At 42.8% G+C, this 25,079-nt stretch overlaps 1 protein-coding gene across 3 annotated transcripts in view; it reads right to left on the bottom strand.

The window, feature by feature from the left end:
* TPK1 (thiamin pyrophosphokinase 1) overlaps positions 1 to 25,079 on the bottom strand; it is a 503,356-nt gene that overhangs the window by 175,044 nt on the left and 303,233 nt on the right. For all 3 annotated transcript variants that reach the window (XM_054019153.1, XM_054019152.1, XM_054019151.1), the window contains one exon: positions 11,194 to 11,340. In XM_054019153.1, coding sequence (XP_053875128.1) covers positions 11,194 to 11,340 — 147 coding nt within the window. The remainder of the gene's footprint in view (positions 1 to 11,193; positions 11,341 to 25,079) is intronic.

Here is a 25,079-nt window from a genome sequence, read left to right as displayed (position 1 = left end):
GCTGTATTAACAGGAGAAGTGGGAGGTGTATCAGTTTGGGGTGTATTAACAGGAGTGCTGTATTAACAGGAGAAGTGGGAGGTAAGTCTCCAATTCAACTCAGCTCTGGTGAGGCCTCAGCTGTAGTATTATGTCTAGGTCTGGGTACCACACTTCCGGAAAGATGTGGACAATTTGGAGAGAGTCCAGAGGAGAGCAACAAAAATGATAAAATATTTCGTAAACCTAACCTATAACGAAAGGTTAAAAAACTGGGCATTTTTAGTTTTGAGAAAAGACGACTAAGGGGCATACCTGACAACAGCCTTTAAATATGTTAAGGGCTGTTACAATGAAGACTGTGATCAATTGTTCTCCATGTCCACTGAAGGTAGGAAAAGTAGTAATGGGTTTATTCTGCAGCAAGAGAGATTTCGTTTAGATGTTAGGAAAAACTTTCAAACAATAATGATGGTTAATGGTGGAACAGGCTTCCAAGAGAGGTTGTGGAATCACCATCACTGAAAGTTTTTAAGAATAGGTTGAACGAACACCAGTCAGGGATGGTCTAGATTTACTTGGCTCAGTGCAGAGGCCTGGACTTGAGCTTCTCAAGGTCCCTTCCAGCACTACATTTCTATGATATGAATCATCATTAAAATTGATAAATAAAATATGATATTCATATTGGTTAAGTATAAAAATAGGAAGCATTAAGGGAATATGGAACACAATGAGTAATCAAAGTTTCACTGTGTTTTTTTAAACATTTATCTCCAAAATTATATTTTGTTTGATAGTAATAAAAATATATACTTCCAATGGTTAATATTACAGGGCAGAACCTGTTCCTGCTGAAGTCAATGGACCTGGATCATCGGCAAACCCTCTCAGTTTCAACCAACTTAAAGGTGATAGATAGCCTTCTGCATGGTGTCTATCAGCACCTTGAAGGACACTGTAGGGGGTGATACCTGATAACTGCACGGCTTCGGCAAATCTGGGGATATATCTGTACATGGGTTGGAATAATAAAACCATGTTGGTAGTAACAGAAGAAAATTCAGATTTCAAAGTCACTTTTTGTGGTGAGACTGAATAGATCTCACTAAGTCAGTAAGGACATATGCTCATTTATCAGAGTAGTATAGCATTCTCCCCTGGGCCTCAGATATTACTGAATATAATCCTTCTTTCCAGGCTGATCCTAAAGTAACAATAAGAGTAAATGTAGTCAATCCATATATAGCTCAATCCACCACGAAGGCAGAAACATTATTAACACTGATACTAGAAGGGATTTGAAAAGCCTGAGCAATTTTACAATGGGATCAAATTTAAGAGATAACATTTTTCAATATCGTTATGGGACTCGAGTATGGATGAATTCAATACTCTGAGATCTGAGCTTTCAAAAACATTTCCTGTTTTTCTGTAAAAGAAAATATCAGTCATTAAAGACTTGATCAGACTGAGTATTTTGCATTCTGAAATTTCTGGTTTTCGTAGTAGATAATAATTGAACGTCATTCTCTATCATCTCAATTTTTCTGGCATTTACATTCATTCTAAGAATACAAGTACTCATTTTTCCCTTCTACAATTTTAATAACATGTATTAAAATATTTGTCAAACATTTATTTTCCTTTCAGAAGCAACTGTTTTATAGATTACAGATCCCATGACACCTGCCAATTTCTCTACAACATTCAATCAAAATTACATGGAGGATAGAGGTGAAGAATCTCACCTCTTACATACCCCCACCTATCATGAGAGTCCTGCTAATATTAGAAGTGGGAAGCAAACCACAATATTATGTTTCGCCTTACAGAACCTTTTAGGAGAAATTCACCTCAAATAAGGCAGTAGGATAGGGGAAAAGATGCTCTATGGAGAGGCAGTGTAGTCTATTGGGTAGAGCACTGGCAAATCCTGGGTTCTAGTCTCAGCTCTGATGTGCTGCATGACCTTGGGCAAAACACTTCCTCTGTTTTCTTTTCATTCTTTTGCTGTCTTGTTTATTTCTGCTGTAAGCCAGGTCTATTTCTTACTATATGGCTTCTAACTGAGGCTTTCTTGGCAAAATCTGGAATTGATACTGCTTCCCGTATTTGGATAAGCCAAGCAAAATGATGATCTTCCAGTATTTATTATCAATATGAATTAATTGTTACAAGCATATGCATGCATGAAAAGCAAGTGTATTCCAAAGCTGTAGGTGAGAATCTAAGAGTTGACTGAAAAGAAAAACTCTTCTGGCCCTTTTGTTATGAATAAAATCTTCTAGATCAATAGAATCTGAACTGCTCACTGCAGTCTGCCTGTCTGCAGAGAGCCTAAAGGTATGTCTACACTGAAGAAAGAAAAGAAAAAAAAAGTGTTCTTAATTTGGGTTAGTTAACCCACATTAGCTCACTCAGGTTAAAACAGCAGTGGACACATGGCAACTCTGCTTTTAACTGAGGTTAGCAGTTCACATAAAAGCATATAGAGAAACCAGGTTTTGAACTAATCTGAGTTAAAATCTGGTCTGCCAAGTCTTCATTGCGATTTAATCACAGAGGCTACTATACTGAGTGTATTATTATTTTTCAAATATAACTTAAGGAAAATGTATTTAAAAAGAAATTAAAGGAAGTTGCTGAACAATTTCCAGTCTGACATCATATATGAAGAATTGTTTGTATGGCAAAGGAAAATGTTCATATTGCATCACACATACAAATGAACGGTATCAGAGTACTACAAAAAGAAGTTAGTAAAAATCAAGATTACAAAAAAAGTGAAGAGCAACAATGCCAACATGAAAATCCCTGCCCGAAGAAAATTAATCTTTTAACAGAAAGCTTTTTTCGATACAGTGCATCCTGTTTTCATGAAACTGGAAGGATCAGTTATTAAGATACTAATAGAGTCCCATTACAACAGCTAGGGTCAACAGCAGAGGTAAGCAATCTCCCAGGAAGAACTTTATTAGATTCAGGATGCTCTAATATGATCATGTGGGACATAATTAGAAGTTTGGACAAAGATTGAATATTTGATAGCAGAACCATAGAAAAGTAGTGAAATCTGGGTATTGACTACCACAGTCCAGATTTTAGAAATACAAAATTAATCTAATTAGCTCATTTCTAGTTAAATCTGTATACTCTTTGGGAGCTGCATTAATCAGACGTTAATAGGAACAACAGTTGCGTGATTAATCTAACTGGCCACAGGATATTACCCTTGTATCATAGAAAATATGGCTAAAAGAGGATTTGTTTAGTAATGAAAAATATACCTCGTTTGATAGTGGCGGTTTGGATATATCAAGCCCATGTTAAAAGTTAAAGCCTAGCATCCTGCAAGCACGGTCTTCAAGTTCCATTGCAATTTAGTGCCCTATCCTGCAACCCTTACTCACGTTAACAGCTCTTACATATGCAAATTGACCTCTGAATTCAAAGCAGTCACTTGCATGAGTATAGACTATTTGTGTATGCAAGGATTGTGTATGCAAGGCACATAAAATCTTTAATATTTTACACGTATGCCTGCATTAAATAGAAACATTTTGTAAGTATCTGCTGTCATACACTGCAAACAGTCCCTCCACTTACCCTACAAAGTGCTCTGTCAACACATTTGAATTACACCATCACAAAATTCAGGATTATTCTAAAATACTCTTCTGAAAATTGGTGTAAAACTGCATTTCTCTACTGATACTAATTATGCAATTCAAAAGGATAACAGCGTTTACAAGGATATTTTTAACACTGTTTTTATTTAATATTTGTAAATTTATTTGACAGCAATCATGTGTCATACTGGAATAAAACAACTATACAAAGTATCAGTATGAGAAATTTGCCCTTTGATTTTCCTGTGGAAACAGCAAAAAGTAGGATAGCTCATAAATTCCACCCAACTCTTAAAATGTGAATGGGAAAAAATTAATCACATCTGGATCAACTGAATTCAGTAGATGCAGGAAACAAATGGTGACAGTTACAAAGCCTTGAGCAAAAGAAATAGAGGCTTTTGTAGGCCACTTTTATACAGTGTCATCAAAGCTGCAATACTACAATAGTGAATCCAATGACTTTTAGCCCACTGGTATTTTCCTACAGGAGTTGGGCGGGAAAGGAATTATTTCTAAATAAAAGCGTTGGAGTGCTGACTCTCATTTCTTTTAAGGGTAGAAGCTGGGCAAAGCTATCTTCTTGTGATATCAAATGACATTTCTGTTTCAACCAGGAAATAGTGCATTCCTCAGGGTGAGCTTCTTAAGAAGCGAGGGAGCAAGAGTATTGGCACTTTTAAGACTTTAATTAGGACTATATTTATATTACTATATACCCATTTACATAAACATCACCCTCACACCCCAGCTGAGAGGCATGTTGTACAAATGCATATAAAGACATGGACCCTCCAAGAAAGAACTTTCAGTATATGGATGGAGCATCCTGTAAATAGGCAAGCAAGTATCTTGCATTGACAGGCTTAGCTACATCCAAAGACTTTGGAGGCAGCAAGACATTTGCCCAGTACTGGGATTAGAGCATCATGATTAAATCTGACTGCAGGGAAAGCTAATGTAAAATGACCCAGCTTTAGGGGTAAAATAAAATGGCCAGAGTTTCTATCATGTCTTATTCTCCTAGATACTTCTGTTTTGGCATTCCTCAAGCAGACACTCACTCCTTTGGAACCATCTTTGGTAGCCAATAACTAGGGGAGAACTTTAAGTGATTCAGTATTGTTTCAAGTATAAATCCACCTGCTAAGCAAGCCAAATTAAAGTGTATCATAACCTTTTCTGGAAGGCATTAGTACATCAGTCTTATGAAGCCTTAGAAACATAACGCATTTCACAACAATCCCAGAACCCTCAGTGAAGGTTCAGACTCCCAGAGGAGGAATTCAGTCCATTTTCACTGTTGCTAGTTTTAGACATCAGCCATTCAGCTGGAATTAAATGCCTTATTTTCTTCAATAACCACAGAAAGATTTGCTTTCTCAGGAAGGGACCATTTTATCCTTAAGAACTCCATAAAATGCAAGGTCCTGAATTAGGCCAGCTGTACAAAAAGAGGTCTTTGGAAGTAGAAGAACAGAGATTCGTTGCTTTGATTAGAGTGGTGATGTCCTCATGCTAGAAACAGAAAAACCAAACGAGACGCAACCTTGGAGGAGGAGGAGGAAAATAAATATTTTGATATCTCTAGAGCAGAATCTTAAAGATCTCTTTCACTCGGGCTACCATGGCTTCATTATAAATGAGACTACCCTCACAATATGCCAAGAGTATATTCAAAATAGACACTGATGTTCCAAAATTTTGTGGAGGAAGAATGAGGAGAGACTCAAGAATTGAGTCTGCCGATTAGGAACTTCAATAGGAGTGAAATCAGGACCTTAGAGACAGCCTTGTATCAGAAGAAAGGCAGTAGGGAAATAATCTGTGCTTACTCCTCAGAGACCATTTCTCTGAGTTGGAGGTGAAGGCGTGATTCCCACCTGAAAGAAACATACTTGCTCATTGAGGTAGCACGCTAAAAATAGTGGTACTAACCATGGTACTATGGGCAGTGGCAGCAGCACCACCATTAGGGCTGCCTCAAGTACAAACCTAGCCCATTCTGCCACTGCCTGCGCTACTGTAGCTACACTAGTTTTAACGTGCCAGCTCAATCAGAGCTAGCACACGTATACCCACTCAAATCACATTCCTAGATTAAATATAGACGTAGCTTAAGACACACCTGTTCTGTGAAATTCATGATACTGGATACATGAGGGAAACTCAGAGGCTGACCACATATTATCTGGATTTCCCATTATCTTTTACCATACAAGCAGGGACATAGTGGCAAACAAGGCAAAAAGATGTTGCCACACCAAATTGCAACCACAAACCACAGGAGAGCAAGCACCTAATCTTATATTTTTTCTTGTTGATGCGTGCTGCACTGACTGTGTCTAGTCACATAAGGAGCAAAAGTTTTGATTGGTGTGAAATCAGTTCACAGAACTTGACATGTGTGTATGTGTGAGAGTGAGAGAAAGACAGGCAGACATTTGCCTCTGTTGAGTAGTTTGCCTATTAATTGAGAGGATGGACTTGGGCCCCAGTCCTGCAAAACCCTGCACTGTGCAGAGCCCAAATGACTTCAAAGGCATATGAGTTTGCCCATGTGGAGTCACTGGCAGGATCAGAGCCTAAATCTGTAGAGATGAAGAAGAAATGGTACTTTCCCGCCTTTTTTTGTAGGTGTAGATCTGGAATCTAATTAAAAGCCTGTTAGTTATTATTACAACTATTACCAACAGCATTATCTTGCACTTCTGTAGAGCTTTTCATCTCAGGATCTTATGGTATTTTACAAGTAAGTAAACTCCACAACACCCAGTCTGGTAATTGTATTTCACTCACTTTACAGATGGGAACACCGTGGCACACAGAGGTTAAGTGACTTGCCCTAGACTACACTCTGAGTCGGCAGTAGAGCTGAGAAAAAAAAAACAACACAGGAATCCTGACCCTGAGACCTTAGATTTAACCAGAAGGGTTACACTCCTAATATTATCTGCATTCTATTTCCTTCCTCAGTTTCTATGAGCATTATTATATTCCTCATTATTTCTTATGGGAAGGAAAAACACAAGGAAGTACAACACAGCATGGAAGAAACAGGTCAAACAGCATTTCTGGAGAGTTAGATAACTGACAAAAGTATTCTTGTGCAACATATTTTCAAGTACAAATAGCAATACTTCTTCCCACATCTCAACGGTGGAATCCTGCAAGGGGAACACGGAACTCCGCTCAGTATAATGAAAAGACATGCCTCATTAACTCTTGGACATCTTCTCATTTCTTGGTCATAAATCCTATTACCTTGTATTACAAACTGCCATAAAACTCACAGATAAAAGATAATTTATGCTCAGTGTACAGAAGCTAATGTTTCTGTACTCCCGAGAAGCACAGAACCAGAAAATGAGAAAGTATGTATGTGAAACCTTAAGCCATTCGTACTAAGCATGGGTAGCATGATAAACATGACTCTGAGGGCCTAATGTTCTTCAGCCAGGGTATATCCTAATGGTAATTGACATTAGCAAAATTTCAAGCATAAAAAGTATGGACTAGTACATAAAATATCCTGCTCATAAGACATGATTATTCCTTATTAAGGATTCTTTTTTCACCACAGAGAGAAATATGATCACTATTCAGTGCAGAGATATGTATTCTATTTTTAATTTTTTGCTTAAATCATCACATTGGAAACTGCTTCAAAGGAAATGTCACCTGCTGGAGCATCTACTCTGCCTCCCTATTTATAGTCAGAGGAATGTGACATACTAAAAAAAATAATTTCCACTAGTATGCAATCTTTCCTTTGAAGAAACCAAAGTGCTTTACAAGAGTTTGGCTAAAAACGAAGCTCTTAAAGGTATTATTTTACCCATTTTACAGACAGGTAAATAAAGGCACAGAGAGGGGTCAAGTGACTTACTAAGGGCACAACATGAGCCAGCAGCATTGCTGCTTTCCTGACCTAATCATGTTGTCCACTTCTACAAATTCAGCCATACATAGAATTCAATCTGTCAATTGATTCTTTTAAGATTCACAATGAATGAGGCAGGAGATCATTCTTAAAAAGTCTAAAAAACTGACATTAAATTGATTAGGTTATATACTTTCATATACTTAAAAACACATTGTATGAACAGGGATTATAAATGCTTTACCAAAAAATCCTCTGTCCTCTGATAGATATATTAATTTATAATACAGGTTCCTGCAATTAACTCTATCTGGGGCTACATCTTAAAACAATCCAGAAATTTAAACTGATTAAGACTGTGGCAGCCTCCTTAGCAAGTGGCATATCTCAATGGGAGATGACACCAGTGCCCTGGGATCAGCAGTGGCTTCCAAATCTGTTGATCTTCAGGGCACAATGAAAGGATCACCGTTTATTCAGGCTTTTGGGAATGAGAAAAATGATAAAGACTGGTGTTTGTGGGTGAGGCAAGATAATTTTGGGGTGTGACTATCTCTGCTGATTATTTCTGAGGGGTGGGACTAGGGAAAGCTGCTGGCTTTATGTTAATGTCACCCTGTTTCTAACTATGTCAAAGATGTGTACAGCATGGGGTAGGTGTACTCTCCATTTTGGTTATAAATAAAAAACAAACAAACAACATATAGGGAGGATACATAATATAGAACTATACTATACTCTTTGGTTAATAGGAAAGAGTCTAATTTTATCTTGGAGCTAAAATGCTTTTTGCTCATACTTTGCTGTCCCAGAAACCCAACAACAAAAATGGATCCTTCCTCCTGAAGAGAGAATGCTTTCCGATTTGCCTGCTACATGAACGTGAAAGATTTCCTTGCAAGACGTTGTCACAGTTAAGGGAAACTGTCTTGTGTTCTCCCTCTGTGGTCCAGCAAGGGCACCTATTTTTAAGCTTTCGGCTCCCAGTCGTCACCTCTCTTGGGCAGAAAACCCTATCTTTTCCCTACCTAACTGGGATTTTTCCAGGCTACACAGTTCCCTGCCTACATTGTATTATTCCCAGGTAGCCAAACTACCTAAATAGGCCAGCGTCAGTGCTTTGCTTTTCCTTCAATGGCTACCAACATCATAGTTGCCCACAGTTATAAGTTACCACAACTCTTTCTAAGCAAGCATATTTATTCTTAAGGAGAAAGCATCAGAGAGAAAACAATAAAACAATAAAAGAACCTACTCATACACTAATAAGCTTACCAGAGATCACCCCCACTCCAACAAGGCCTCTGGTAGGAGGTCAGTCCTTTAACTATGACAAAGAGGTTTTCCTGTGGTTACAAATTCCTAACAGCTTCAGCTTGGAGCAGGAACTCAAACTATGCATATCAACCTGTTTCTTTATACAGCTTGGGCCTTTAAAAGCACCAGCCTCCAGGAACAGGTGAACTGCAAACAATGGATCTCTCCTCAGGGCATAGCTTCCAAAGGTTTCGATGTTGAACAACAGGTGGAGTGCATTTGCTTTCATCTCCCCCCTCCACTTCACACATACTGCCCCTCCCCCAAAAATCATTCTTGTCTGCCACGTTGTTCAGTATAGTCCTTTGATCTTCCAGGCCCACAATAATACGCAACCTTTGCATTTAATACAATGGACTCCAGAGATACTTAAACTTAATTCAATAGGGTTTTTCAAGAATATTGCAGGAGACTGCCACATCTGTCACAGGTGTCCTTATTAATTTTATAATTTGTCTTCATGTATCATGCTATCCCACTTCTTTTGTTCCTCACTTGCATTATCTCCCACTGTGCTCTAATTCTCTCCTACCTTGATTTTAAATTACAAAGCAAAAAGAGCTGTCATTTTCCATAGCTATTTACAAGAGAAACTATCATAATGTAAACCTAAATTGAACGGAATAGGAAGAAAGTACTTCCAATATATGAATATTATTTATTCCTATTTATAAACTACTTATTTGATCTTATCTGGAAAACAGAGGGTTAAAATTATTTTCGGAAAGGATGGAAGATAATGGAGATGACAAGTTTAAACCAGCAGTGAAATGGAATTGTGTGTCAGTTAGTTTTAAGATTGCGGTAAGATTCCTGCCCCCTGAATCTGCCCTTTATTTCTAAATACTAGAAACAGCCTGGAGTTATAGAAGTCATCAGCTGGCAATGCTGTACACCAGCCAGAAACTGAGTGAAAGAAGCATTAGCCTATGCCAATGAAAAACAGTATTAACACGTTCTGTAAAAGTGTAATAAAGGCGTAAAAAATTATCAGTAAAACAAAAAACCCCACTTAACACACTGCACAAATAAGTAATAATGATACAAAGGACTTTTGTTCAAGTTGTTAGGGGGTGAATTATTCCTTCAAAATTACATAATCTTAGCTCTGACATTTTAGAAGCCATTTATAAAAAACAAAGAATTAAAGTAGCTACATGACAAAAGCAAATATTTTAAATGCTAAAGTGGGCATTTCTAATCTTATTGAAACTCCTCAAAATGCTCTAGCTAGCCTTCTCAAAAGTTTCCTAAAATTAATTTAGTATCAGTACAATATGTGCAAATCATTCACAGGCAAATTACTTCCCACTTTCAGATTTGATCGCAATTATCCTTCAGCCCAGGTTTTTCCTCACTTTGTTCCGTATCTAGCCTTTTAGCTCTGCAACTAATAAGCACAGTCATTCCTTGTCATAGAGGCAAATGAGCTCCTGTGCCCAGCATCCCTCCTACAGACAGAGTGCATCATGTTGATAATGTAGAATTCGCCTCTGTGGATTTAAATCTGCAATCTCTTATAGAACCCTATTAATACCACTCAGATTACAGTGAAGCATGCATGCATAGTGCAGGCTTGGTCATCAACCTTGCCAGTGAATCTCATTTTATAAGACAAACTGGATAAAAGTGTATAGCTAGTTAAACTTCTAGAAATCCAGCCATCAGAAAAAATATTTCCAAACAGAAGCCAATAAGTAGCTGTTAGAAAAAAAGCTCTTTTACTCAGCTTTTGCTGCTAAATTAATTCTTAAAAGTGAAAGCTGCACAAGATATCATTTGTGTTAGTTTCTGAATCAATAACTGGATAAAAACCTGAACATCACAAAATCAACACATTTCTAAACAGATTCCCTCATTAATCACATCTGGATTTCTGTCAACATAAATTGCAGCACTCTGACTATATGAGAATTCTGTCTGACATGTTTGTCAAGCCCTTGAATTTTCCTCTTGAGTTTCTCTCTCATGTGACAGTCATATATTTCTGTTTAAAATGAAAAACAAAGGGGAGAGGGAGCTACGTTTAATTCCATTGGAATTTAATTTAAAAGTTGAAAGATATTTCCATTCATAACCAATTACAAAACTGAATAAAGTTTTAGCTCTTACTAAATTTTCACTTTTTCAGTTTCCCACCCTCTATTTAAAATCTGTTCTTGGTGAGTTAATCCTGATCTCTACAGACAGAAGGTGCAAAATATACCATTCCTGCAGGGGTGCGGCCATAGGCCATCCCCCAGCTGCTAGAAATATATTTTAAATCTAGGGTCTAATTCTACAATCCTGAAGCAAGTGAAGCCCTGCTGAGGGAAAAGGCAGTTTTGACTGTTGGAATTGCAGCGTCATGTTTATTGGGGTCTCACACTTCATTTCACTTACAGATTGAAGTAGGTAGATGAGGGAGCATTCTTGAATAACTATAACTGGAGTGGGAGTGATATTAGTTGCATGAAAGAGAGTCTCCACTGATGCCATGACTTGGTCAAAGCGTCCTCCAAGTCCACCCAAGGTCACAATCATATCAATCTAAAAGAAAAAAAATCAAGATTAAAAAAAGGAGAACTTTAAGGACAGTTCTCTAAATACAAAACAAAATATCAGAATTTATATGACAGGAACACAAACAATGCTTTAACTTCAGAGGTTTTCACCCAGATGAACAGTCTTTGGAACAGGAATGTTACTCCAGGATTTGGCCATCTGTCTGCTGGCGACTTCTAACTATCTATGGGCTATTACTGGTCTATTTGCAACTCCAGTGACTTCAATTAATTTGTGCCTATGTGTTTGTGAACTCACTGGCAGCTCAAAAGTCCAAATCTTCAGAGGGGTCCTTTAGCTCACATTAGTTGCCCATGTGCTCATGAATTAAACCCGACAGCCACAGCTGAGGACACTTTTGAAGATACTATCTGTAGAGGCACTTGCTCTGTGTTCCCATAGCGAACAGAGTCTGATATTAATGTCATTCTAGTACCATTGAATACTATTACCGGTATGTGACTGCTGGGTTAATAAAACTTCATGTATTTGCTAGGGCTGTAGACTAATGATTTATTAATTCATGGTCAGTGATGGTTAATCTAATAATGAAAGAACAGCTAATAACATCACACATGCACATAGTATTTTTCATCCAGAGATCTCAAAAGTTAGGGTTACCATATTTCAACAAGCAAAAAAGAGGACGGGAGGAGCCCCGCCCTAGCCCCGCCCCTGCCCCTCCCACTTCCCGCCCCCCCAGAACCCCCAACCCTCCCCCCGTTCCTTGTCCCCTGACTGCCCCCTCCTGGGACCCCTGCCCCTAACTGCCCCCCGGGACTCCACTCCCTATCTAAGCCTCCTTGCCTCTTGTCCCCTGACTGCCCCAACCCTTATCCACACCCCCACCCCCAGACAGACCCCTGGGACTCCCACGCCCCATCCAACCACTCCCCACCCCTTGACAGCCCCCCCCAGAACTCCCAACCCATCTAAACCCCTCTGCTCCCTGTCCCCTGACTGCTCCGATCCCTCTCCACACTCCTGCCCCCTGACAGCCCCCCTAGAACTCCCAACCCATCTAAACCCCTCTGCTCCCTGTCCCCTGACTGCTCCGATCCCTCTCCCCACTCCTGCCCCCTGACAGCCCCCCCCAGAACTCCCAGCCCCCTACCCCCCGCTCCTTGTCCCCTGACTGCCCCCTCCTGGGACCCCTGCTCCTAACTGCCCTCCAGAACCCCACCCCCTACCTAAGACTCCCTGTTCCTTGTCCCCTAACTGCCCCCTCCTAAGACCCCCCCCCAACTGCCTCCCAGGACCCTACCCCCTACCTGTACCCTGACTGCCCAAAACTTTCTCCACTCCCCTCCAAAAGCCCCCCCCCCGTTTCTTGACTGCCCCCTCCAGAACCTCCCTGTCCCTTCTCCTGCCCCCCCTTACCCTGCTGCTCAGAACAGGGTGTTGGGCTCTGTGCCAGCCGGACACATGGCTGAGCTCCCCAGCACAACAAAACCCGGTCCCTGGCCCTGCACAGGGTTGCCGGAGCGGGCTGCAGGAGGAGGAGCTGCCGGCCGGCTCAGAATGCAGGGAGGGGGGGGTGGGAGGAGGAAGCTGCTCCGGAGTCAGCCCGGGACTTTCCTGCAGCCCTCCCAGCCGCTCGCTCTGCCGGGGGAGGGGGAAATCCCGGACATTGTGAGTGCTTTACAAATTCCCCCCGGACGCTATTTTTAGCACACAAAAGGATATGTCCGGGTAAATCCGGACGAATGGTAACCCTATCAAAGTACTTTAACAAACATAAGTATTATCCCTGTAGCAGGGTGGACACCTGCTCCTGCCTGAGAGGGCTTGAAAGCAGCCCTAGAGAGGGCTGTAGCTCTAAAAGCTGGGCTGACTGGGGAAGCGGCCGCAGCTGGGCCACACCCCAATCAGGCCACAGCTGGCCTGTATAAGAAGCTGGGAGCCAGGAGCTCAGCAGTCTCTCTCTGCTTGTAGAGAGAGAAGGGTCTGGCTGCTAGGGAGTGGAGCAGGGCTGGGGTAAGGCTAGAGGAGCTGGGGAGCTCCAGCCTGGAAAACCCCCAGGCTGCAGGCCTACCTGAGGGCCTAAGACCAGTACCAAGGCTGCAAAGGGGCAGCCCAGCTATAGAGAGAGGCAGCAGATCCAGCCCAACCTTGCCTGTGATGAGTGGCATATACTGCAGTCTGCCCCAGGGGGTGGGGCTAGATAGTGACTGGCAGTACACTGAGGTGAGGTGGGGTTAGTGGGATGGGGTTCCCCTGGGGGGGAGACCCTGAGACTGAGGGGTTGTGCAAGGGGGGGGGCAGAAACCCAGTGAAGGGGCACTGGGGCCAGAGTGAGGTAAGGCGGATCACTGGCCTGCAGATGGCGCTCTTGACTGGAAAATGAGCTAATTCCTGAGGATGACCAGCAGGAGGCGCCGCAGGGGTGAGTCCCACTCCTTACAATCCCAATTTTACAAATGGGGAAACCAAAGCAAATAAATGCTTACGGGCTATATGCTGTCACCTCCTTATTGTAGAGTACCTTACTTCAGGAGCAAACCCTCAATTGATTCGGTCTACTCAATCAGTTAAGTATTGGTGAGTGTAAGGATGGCAGAATCTTGCCCTGAGTGATCTGCAATTCTCCCCATAGCAAGTCAGGGGCAGAGCCAGGAATAACATTCAGGTCACCTGTCCAGTTGCCTGGCCAATAGAAAACACTGCTTGGAATAGGTCACAGTCTGCAGACTGGGTTATAATCTCAACTCTGTCACTCAACAAGCAAGGCACAACCTCTTCATCTTGTATCTTTCCTTATCAGTAAAATGGGAACATTTGCCAGTCTTTGTAAAGTGTTTCCAGACTCTCAGACAAAAGGTATCATCTACATGTAAACTATGATTATTAGGAGTACCATAACATAGGTCAGTTATGCTCAGTAATTACTTTTTTTTAAAGATGCTATTTTCACATTAGTCGTAACTAGGGCCTTGCCACAACGCAGCTCTAAAACTTTTACGTCTGCTGTGAAATGGCCATCTGGTGGAATTTCCAGTTTTATAGAGCTTTAGTCTACAGCCAGAGTGACTACATGACATTTTACGCAACCCATGAGCCACATAATGGTACTTCATGTATCTAGAATGATATATTAATAAACATCAGCTTCTATTTTTATTACAAGGGCTAAGACTTTGATTGTGGCATACTTGTTTGCATGCAGATTAAGCCCCTTTCCTTTAGTCAAGAATATTGCTACCTCTCCTACTACTCAGGGCCGGCCTTAGTGAAAATGGTGCCCTGGGTGAACTTGTATTTTGGTGCCCTCCTCCCCCCAACCCCTCAATCACCACCCTTGGCTCCTACAGGCTCCCTGGGCCCCCCTGGCATTGCCTCTGGGCCATTACCTATACTTCATATGGAATGTCCACAGGGAAGTCCATTCAGTGTAGATGGGCATCTCCCATGGTCCATTGTGAGTTACGTGTAGGGTGACCATATTTCCCTATACTGAATACGGGACACTTGGCAAAATTACTCTTATTCGAGTGAGTGTGTGTGGGGGAGAACGCAGGGTCACATGCCCCCTCTCCCTAGATTTCTGCCAGGGTTCACACCAGAATGTGGCTGCCAGCATCCTTTCGGCACTCTAAGGGAGGGAAGGGACGGGAGCTGCTTCCAGCTGCAGAGGAGGGGAAAGGATGACCTGGCCCATGTCATCTCTCCCCCAACCCCTCCCATGTGGCTGGAAGTAGCTTGTCCCTTCTTGCCCACACAGTGTCGAAAGTCAGTTAACACCTCCAGGCTGCTGCTGACCACTGACATAACCCAGCTGTCTCCTATCCCCCGGCTACAGAGCTTACAGGAAGGGGTTAAGCCTGAAGGATGGATTGTGCACCATGGCCCAGGAAACCTGACTGCAGGGGCTTCAGTGAACCCAGCCAAAGAGGTGACTCAGCAGGGGAGGGTGCCCAGGGGACAAAGCAGGCCTAGGCTCCCTGGGGATAGGGCCTGGGACAGGGTGGTGGTGGTGAAGAGGTGCTAAGCCCCTGCCCTGGGGGGTGGAGGTGGGGAGCTGCTGTGGAGCCTGCAGGTTCAGGATGTGAACAGGCTGGAAATTGCTTTGTCCCTCTGGCCACTCCACAGCTTAGCTGAGGGGCAGAGAGGCTTCCCCAGGCCAACGCTGTGCGGGGCTTTGGCACATGCAAAGCTGGGCTCCTCCTGGCCAGTGCCCCAGGCCAGAGGGTCTTCAACTTTCCTGGGGTGCCTGCCCAGCCAGAGGCCGTGGGGGAAGGAAGGAGCCTGCTGACCAGGCTGTTGGTGAGCTGAGCGCTCTGACCAGGGACTGCTTCTCTGCTCAGCGCTAGAAGCGGGACGCACTCCGCCGGGGGCGAGGGAAGATATGGAGGAGCTGCGGGGGCAAAGGGACAAAGCAGGGAGAGGAGAGCGAGGGAGGAAGCACGTAAAGGTTCCCACCATCAGCCTTGCACACCTACCCGCATCATCGGCCACTGGATCCCCCCCCACTCACCGCTGGTGGGCAGATGACTTGCGAGCAGGGATCTGGCCAGCAGCAGGACCCACCAGTACTGGATGGGGCGGGGGGGAGAGAGGGAGAGACACAGAAAATATGGGACAGTTTGCCCGTTTTTAAGAAAAAGTTGGGACACTTGCAGGTGGTTTTAAATACGGGACATCTAGTCACCCTAGTTAAGTGTCCCTTGATGAGCCACTTACTTTGACTAGTCCTTCCAAGATGTGCTGGCTAACTACCTTGTGGGTGTTACCTCAGGAGAAAGCATTTGAAATATAGGTATAGAGCCAATACTCATAATTTCAAATACAAAAATGATACTTGCAGACAAATAGCATATTCAACAAATCATAACCTTTTCATAGACATCTTACATGCCACATTTTGTACAAGATTTGTTGCAAATATTACAGTGGTTGCAACGATCATCTACATGGTCATGTTTTAATCAGATAATGTCACCATGAGTAACTGCTACAACTAGCAAATTCCTAGGCCACTGACAGCAGAAGTAAGGGTGGCATGGTATATGGTGTGTTGCCACACTTCTGTGCTGCTGCGGTGGCTTGTGGTGCCTGGCGCTTGGCGCTGTCACATGGTGGCTGCATCTTGCCTGAGCCTACGGCCCTCCTGCAGCCCCTAGCCACTCCTGGCTCACCACGCATTTTGACGGGAAGTACCAAGCAGTAATACCAACAGTAATAATACAAGTGTGTGTGTGTGTGTGTGTGTGTATGCGTGACAGTGTGTTTGTGTGTGAGAGCACCAGTGTGTGTTTGACTGTGTTGGGGGATTGTGTGAGACACAGAGTGTGTGTTGACGAGTGTGAGACTGTGTGTGTGTGACAGACAATCTGTGTTGGGGGACTGTGAGGGGCAGAGTATACGTGGGTGTGAGGGAAGTTTGAGAGACAGTGAGCGCACTGTCACCTTAAGTTCCCCCTCTTCCCCTGCTAGGTACGGCTTTCCCCCCCCCCTCCCCGCCCCCCCAATGTGGAAGTTTCACTCCTCCTGACCCCGGCCTGGCTGGCCCCGCCGGAGACCAAGCGGCGCAGGGATGCAGGCAGGGAGGGAGTCGGCTCTGCTTTGGACAGCGAGTGGTGGGCCGTGCCGCCAGTGACCAGCCCCAGCCGCGCCGCTCTGGGGCAGAGCTGGAGCTCTCAGCCGGCTGGCTGCGGAGCAAGGGGGTGGGGAGGTAGAGGAGAAGCCTGCCGGCCCAGCGTGGGGGAAGGGCCGGAGAAGAGAGGCGTCCGGCCACAGCCACCCAGGGGAAGCCCGAGCCCTTGTGGCACCTCCCTGGCTACGGTGCCCTGGGCGTGGGCCCTGTTTGCCCGGCCTTGCTACTACCCCGAAAAAACAACATGGAATGAATGTAATAATGGTTATTAGCTGTGCTCATTTAAATGAGAAATAAGCAGAGCCTTCCAATGGAGAAAGCACTATTTTTCTATATTGATAAAGATCACACAAATCTAAAACAGAACCAGCATAATCTTGGGTTTTCCTCCACTTTCCCTGCTTGTCTTACTGGTCTTCTGTTTAATAAAGTTATATAGCCTAGATCTCTGGCTAACTTATGCTACCTTTTTCATTGTATTGATTCTATTGTAGAAACAAACTGTGTTAGTTTGACTGGCAGCAATTCCTATTTAACAAAGCTGAATCTGATGTTATATTGTTACAAAAAAAGAAGTCCTTTAAATCACTAACAATAGAAAGGCCCCAAACCCGCAACTGACAGCATGTGAGTGGATTGTTATACCCGTCTGGAGGTCCACTGACATCAAGGAGGTTCTGCAAAGGCTCAGTGGGTGACCTGCATACAACATATGGTCAGCTATAAGATTGGGGCTTTAATTAGCCCCAATGAGCCAATTTTCAGAGAGCTGCTCTTTAATTTTATGATATGGGTTTTCTACCATATGGGAACCTGGAAGGATTGTGTTCTTTTGTTTGACTTTGATATTTTCTATCTTTTAATAAAATGGAAGGGAACAAACTTTATTTTGACTTGTTAGACTGTTATGCTGCAATTTTAATATTACACCTGACAATATTTACCAGTAAGTACACACTATTTAACTTGGGGTGGAGGAGAGGGATGGAAATTTGGCTAGTTTTCCTCATACACTACACATTTCCCTCCACTGCAAAACTGCCAATTTGGATGCTGAATTTTGCTCTCAGATACGTACACAAATGATATCTCTTGTCATGAACTATAGGACCTATTGAAAATAATACCGTAAAGTCCTGGCTGAATTATTTTGTGATACTGGTAAAAGATTTCTAATAAAAAACTTAAGATTTTTCTATTTCTATTAAAGTGTACTATAGTACTATACAAAAATGGTCTAAAATATTATTCCATTAAAAATAATGGCACTACATTGTTTTGGTAGATTAGTGTACAATACAGTACTTTTTTTAAAAAAAGTTTAGTTCTACCTTAGTGTTTTAAACATCACAGGAATATCCTGCTGAGCACAAAGCTATAAAATATCAGGGTTGGGTGAAAAAAAGATTATATTAATTTTCACGTGATCCTTATATCTGTTATTCAGGAACTATTTGGACTTGGGAAGACATATAATAGAACTGGCAAGTGAAGACAGAGCTGCATCACAAAAGCAGGAAGAGAGAAGTCAGATTTTTGTTGTTTTGATTGTCGGCGTCCCTGCCTTACAAAAGAATCCTGGCATCAGCAGCGACAAACAGGTGCAGACGATATACTGATTTATAAAGGATCTGTTTGAAGCACTAGGTGTCAATGCAAACTTCTCTCTCTCTCTCTCTCTCTCTCACACACACACACACACACCCCATCCAAAAATCATAACCTCCACTTACAAAGTAAAATCATGAACCAACAAAACAAGAAACTCTTTCCTGTCTTTGATATGCCAATGGATATGCCTCGCAGACAACGCGCCCCCCTCCAAGAAATATTTCAGATTATGGGGCAAAACAGGAATGAATTCCAAAGCCCAGAACTTCTCACAGATTCAGAGATTTTATGGCCAGAAAGAGATCATTAGATCATCTAGTTTGACCTCCTGTACAACACAAGCCATAAAATTCCACCCAGATATCCCTTTAATGAGCTCCCTAACTTGTGTTTAACTAAAGTGCATCTTATAGCGAATCTTCACTTTTATCATCAGCCCTTTATCTACAATTTGTTTTCATAAAAGTGTTCTCCATTCACAGCAACAAAAATACAAAATATTTTTTGAAGTTTAAATCCTTAGAAATCATGGCCATTTAATAGCTGTGCGTGGACAGGGTTGTACTCCTCACACACCCACTGCACCTTCTCTAAGACTCATCAATATTGTTTAGCATTTTACAGGACAACTCACTAATTCGGAGACATCTGGAGTCTAATGACCAATGTAGCGGTCTTTAAATGATGTACTTGTGAATTCACGACACAAAGGATTTCAGGAGTTACTAACATACAATAAAATACAGCAAGGGAGTCAAAAACGTATTACTTTGTACCAGCAGCTCAAAAGAGACTGTTAGATTTCTCTCTCACACAATTAAGACCTGATTCTGAACACAGGGTAACCACAGGGAACAAAGGCTGCCATCACACCATGATCAAGTTGCCTAGTTTTTGCTACCTTTCCTGTTGAGACTACTTAAATGTACAACTGGCTTTAAACAATATTCCTCCATATACATTGGTCTCGCTGACTTTCTTCTTTTTTGTGTGGACAGGTTAATTACCAAGAAATTAATTATGTAATTAAAGAATGTGTATTTAAGGAACACAGGGTCGGCCCACAACATTTTGGCACCTGAGACGGGATGACGCCCCCATACTTCCTCACTTGGGCCAAAACTTTGAAAGGTCTCAATTCTGCCTTCTTCCTGTTCTCTCCTCTCATGGTACTGCTCTGACACCTATCCCAATAAAGGAGAACTAACAACTTAAAAGGCCTTGTTCAAAAATTTGAAGTATCGTATGTACGTGTTCATAAGCCGATTTTTTTTTAGTAAAAAAGGGAAGCACCAGAGAAGGGGGTCGGCTTATGAACGGATATAGAGAGGGAGACGTGGGACACAGCCCCTCCCCCCCAACAGAGAGAGCAAGGAGAGGCAGCACAGTCAGCAGAAACAGAAGGAAAGAGGCAGGGCCAGAGTCTCTCCGCTTCTGGCCACGCTGCTCTCCCCCCAGCCTCCGAAGCAGCTGCAGCCAGGTCAGAGACATCTTCCCCGGCCCTCCCCAGATAATGTTGGAAGGGATGGGATGGGGAGAGTATGGGGGTCCCGGGCTAGGGGTGGGGTCATGTAGGGTGTGGTCACAGGGGTTACTCCCCTGACTCCCAGCTTCTCCCCCCCCAAAAAATTTCCCCACCAGTTGCTGTCCCGGCCTGTCAGGGTAAGCAGCTGGCGCACCAGAACACTTTGTTTACTTAGGTTTACCTCCGTGCCTGCGGATGCTCAAGGTGAACAAACCATCTCAGACCACCAGCGGCTTATCCTGATGGCCCAGGAGCCAAAGTTTGCTGACTCCTGAATTATAGTGTCGGCTTATGGACGGGTTATAAAAATTTTCCATTTTTATGTATCTATCTTGGGGAAGGGTCGGCTTATAAACGAACTGGCTTATGATCGAGTATATACGGTAACACTTAACTTTCAAATGCCTGAACAGCAAATATAACTTTTCTTGTCTGCATAGTAAACACTGGCATTTTTCTCTGTTTGAATAATCAAAGTGATGCTTTCCGTGCCTTCTTGGTTGCAAAGATTTGAACTGCTTCCTGCTGAAGGTCCACAGTCTGGGCCAGCTCATGCTCTACTGAGATAGTTGCAAGGCCAACCGGCCTCTCCTACGTCATTGTGGAGCATAGATGTGTTTTTATTAACTTCAGCTTGGAGAAGCTGCGTTCTCCACTGGCAACTGTTACAGCAAGTGTTAAAAGTATGCACAGAGCAACAAAAGCATTTGGAAAGAGGATGGTCATCTTATTTGTGCACATATATTCCAGAACAGCCTTTGGAGTTGATCCTGTATCTTGAAAGGGCTTTCAGTTCATCACCTAAATCACTCACATCATCATGTATCAACACTGTCTCTAGTGCTCTGCATTGTTGGTGTAGGTCTTCTTCAGGTATAGTGAGGAGTTTTGGAATATCATACAACATCCCAAATATACTGCTGTGTTCCTTGAGCTGCATGAAACTGACTGTATTGCACAATCTAGCACCTGGTTAAAGAATTCAATTTTGAATTGTTGTTTGGGGTCTCTTATGGGATTATCCCGTGCCTCGTAATCAAAATGTCGTCTTCTTCAGTGATTCTGTATTCTTGAATGGGTGGGAAAATAGCTTCAGTGTGAAGTCCCTCTGCCAACTTCTGTGCACTCTTCAGAACGTTTTGAAATCCCTCATCTGACCGGAAAGACTGTAGGTATGACTTTGCTTTGTCCAGTTGTTCCATTGCTCCAGATACATCACGGTCAACACCTTGGAGTCTCTTGCTTACAACATTTTTTTTTCAAACAAACAGTATGTCATGCCACAACACTAAGCCACATAGAAATTTGAAATTAGGTATGTTTCTGGTGATTCCATTTCCCTCTGCCATTGTTCTCCCACAAACAGTTCCTGTCATAGCATTATCCTTCATAATGGCAACTATGGCATCATCTATCTTCCCAATTTGGTGTTGGATAGGCTTTATCGCCTCCATTCAACTTTCCCATCGTGTGGCACTCAGTGGTTTCAGTGTCAGAGAGGATGTTCCCAGATGTTGCTTCAAAATTTGCCATCGATGAGTTGATGCAGAGAAAAATACATAGATGATTTGAATTACATTAAAAAATTCAGCAGCCTCACTAGAAACTGATGCTGCATCACTGACCACCAAGTTCAATGAATGAGAACTGCATGGGACAAAAAAAAAGCTTGAGGGTTTAACTCTCGTATCTGTGTCTGCACTCCTCTGTTCTTTCCTCTCACGTTGGCACCATTATCGTAGCCCTGACCTCTCATGTCAGCTATCGCAATTCCCGTATCTTCCAGCTTTTTAAGAAGCACATTTGTCATACCAGTTCCTGTAGTATCATCAATGTCAATAAATTCTAGAAAATGCTCTCTGACCGTCACCACTGCAGGGACATTTTCACTAGGTTCTGTCGTTACAAAACGCACCATTAAAGTCATTTGTTCTGTATGGCTGATGTCAGGTGTGCAGTCCAGAATAACAGAGTAATATCTTGCTGACTTCAGATCTGCCACAATCTTCTGTTTGACTTTTGATGTCAGTAACTGTATGATCTCATTTTGAATTGTTTTTCCAAGGTAGTGGTGTGTGTACATTTCTTGGGTGGTGACTCTTCTTAGATGCTCCTGGAGAACAGCATCAAACTCAGCCATCAGCTCCACAATTTTAAGGAAGTTTCCATTGTTTGGCATATACAGCTGATCTGAAGTGCCGCACAGCACTAGGTTTTGGGTAGCAAGCATTCTCACAATGGCAATGAGCCTTTTCAGAACATTTTGCCAGTAAAGAGACTCTGATGCAATCTTCTCTTGATGCTGATCATCTATGGTGGCCTTTAACCTTAGTCTCATCTCAAGCTCTTTCCACCTATGGAATGCTCTCTGGTGATTTGCTGCCTTCTCATGGCATGCCAGATTTCTAGCCAGATTTTTCCAGTTCTTTGTTCCTGTAGAACCCAATGTGGCTGGAACATTAGACTGGAAGAGATTGCAACAAAAACAGTATGCAGCATTCTGGGTTTTCGAGTACATAAGCCATGGTCTCACCACTTTTTCACCATTGGGGATTTCACACCAGTAATGTGTTGGATGGAAACTTCTATTTTCATTGTCTTTGGGGAACATGAAGTTTTTCACTTGCCGTCGTCCATGCAGTACAAGGAAGTCCCTCAGGCTACTGCTCAAGTGGGTCCACAGTCCTGGATCATCTAGACTTAAGGAACTAAACTCAGCAGCAGCTGTTTCTTGCGCCTCCACCACACTCTTCTCTGATCTACACTTTTCTTCATGAATGTGCATGGTTACATCCATTTGAGATGGAGATATGAATGCTGCAGTAGCTGCCAGGTCACCTGCACTCTAACTGGAAGATCAGGCATCTCCTCACCACTCTCATCCTCACTGGGGCCAGAAGGCTCATCGTGAACATTTGTGTCTATGTATCTCAGGAGAGCTCCTTCCTGCTTAGATAGAAAAGCTTCCTTTGCTTTCTTTTTCTGAATGCAGCCCCAGAGGGGCATTTTCTTCTTTCACTCATGACTGCTGTTCTGTACCAGCTATAGTGGCTCTCAACACGCAATTGAAGGGGACAAATAAGCAGGCTGGTAGCAGGGTCTGAGTGAGGGAAGATATCAGCGTCTTAAGGGCCTGTCTCCTACTACTTCAGTTGACTGCCTGTTTTCCTCAAGTGGGTTCAGGGAAGCAGCAGGAAACAGGAAGCTCCCTGAGAAGCTGGTGTTAAATCAATCCAGGCTCCTGGGGGTGCTAGAGAGGTACACAAGAGACTCTTCCTCCTCTCTCTCCCTGCAGCTCCTGCTGCTTTCTGTTATTCCCTCTCACCTTTTCTCCTGCCTGCCTGTTATGTCTCTTGTGCCCTCCTTCCTCCAGCACAGCACTCCACCATCTCTGTGCATCTAGAGCAGAGAAAATACATATGCACCAGCAGCAGACAATTTTCTACACTCTGGGTTCTAGTGGCGCCCCCTCACAGTCTGGCACCTGAGGCGGCCGCCTCAGTTCGCCTCATGGTAAGGCCAACCCTGAAGGAACAGGTAAAAGTGAGAAGGAGAGAGCTCTAGGAAGCAGTGTGAAATGAGTGAAAAGGGTTTCCTATCTATATATTTCTACTATGACCATCACTGTGGTATCGAGATGCCAAATACAAAGTTAAGAATCACACAGAACACCCACTCTCAAATCTTTTGAAGCACCTTCACAGTCAGTGCCCGGCTGTATTCTATCTAGATTCTCATATTGTGCTCATCAGCATAGTACTGGATATCATGAACATGCGGATCACGGTGGCTTGGTTTTTTTTAAAGAGGAAAGAGCACAATCTCCTGATAATCAGATTAAAGAAGGCCTCTCTTACTTCTGTTGCCATTTTCATATCTTACAGTAACCTTGAGACTGTGCACTGTGGCACACAGAGGGGAAAATGTCCTCCTGTAGATGGTAAGGTTAATGCTCTGGGTCCATTCCCAAAGGGCTTCACCTTTTCTACCTGGGTTCAGCTCCAGTCAGCTAACTTTCAAACATACATGGTATTGGAACCTATTCCATCTTATGATCTCCCTTAGCGAAAATCTGAAGGAGATATGATTGAAGACTGATCCTTCCATGACTTCACTTGTAGGCTTTCAGAGAAGAACAGCTGTTTGACCAAAAACTCTGAAATGTGTCTCAGAAGACTGGGCAAAACCAGTGTAGTGCTGCACAGTTCAGTCTTATTACAGTTTATATGCAAGTCAGCAACACCTTCTGATCAACAGTGTCAAAAGCTCCCAAGAGATTGGTCATATGAGCATGAATGTTTTCTCCCCTCTCTGTGACTATGGAGATCCTCCATCTCTAGTGCTATTTCTGTGCCATATCCTGGTTAGAAACTTGATTGTGAAAGGGCTGAATGCTGTTTCCTTCTACTCTCCCATTCCTCTACTAGTTCTCATTCATAAAGAGATTATCCCTTTGTCCTTGACAATTTTTTTAAAATTTCCCAAGCACCCATCCCTCACAGATATTGGAGAGCATTGCCCTCCATTTAATTGCTACAACACATAATAAAGGGGGTTATTTGGAGAGTCAGATACCTGAGCAATAATCAGATGCTTGCATTTACCTGCTGAAAAATGAGAGTTTAAATGGCACTGAGTTATATTTATTGTCTCTCAGTAACACTGTACCAAGTTTGATCAGTTTAGAAGAAAAAACATTTTTCCTCAGTCAGCCCTGCAAACTCAGCCTGCAATCTCTATTTCCAGCTGTACTTTTTCTACTTCATACATCAGCAGCAGTATTGAGGATTCTGCCATTTGGAAAGTAGTTGACAATTCCTTTGATGATGCACGAGCCAGAATAGATTTCAGTTCACCTTCCTGTAGTTGTATTAGCTCTCTAGTGCTAGCTGGAGTGTAAAGTAGTCAATTTATTGTGATTTTACTTTGCAGCATGAGATATGTAAATTTAGTAATCTATAAATATGTCAATATTTTTAGTCCAAATAGCTGCTA

Source organism: Malaclemys terrapin, chromosome 2 (assembly GCF_027887155.1).
Source record: "Malaclemys terrapin pileata isolate rMalTer1 chromosome 2, rMalTer1.hap1, whole genome shotgun sequence".
Taxonomy (NCBI): Eukaryota; Metazoa; Chordata; order Testudines; family Emydidae; genus Malaclemys; species Malaclemys terrapin.
This window is presented reverse-complemented; position numbering and strand designations above follow the sequence as displayed.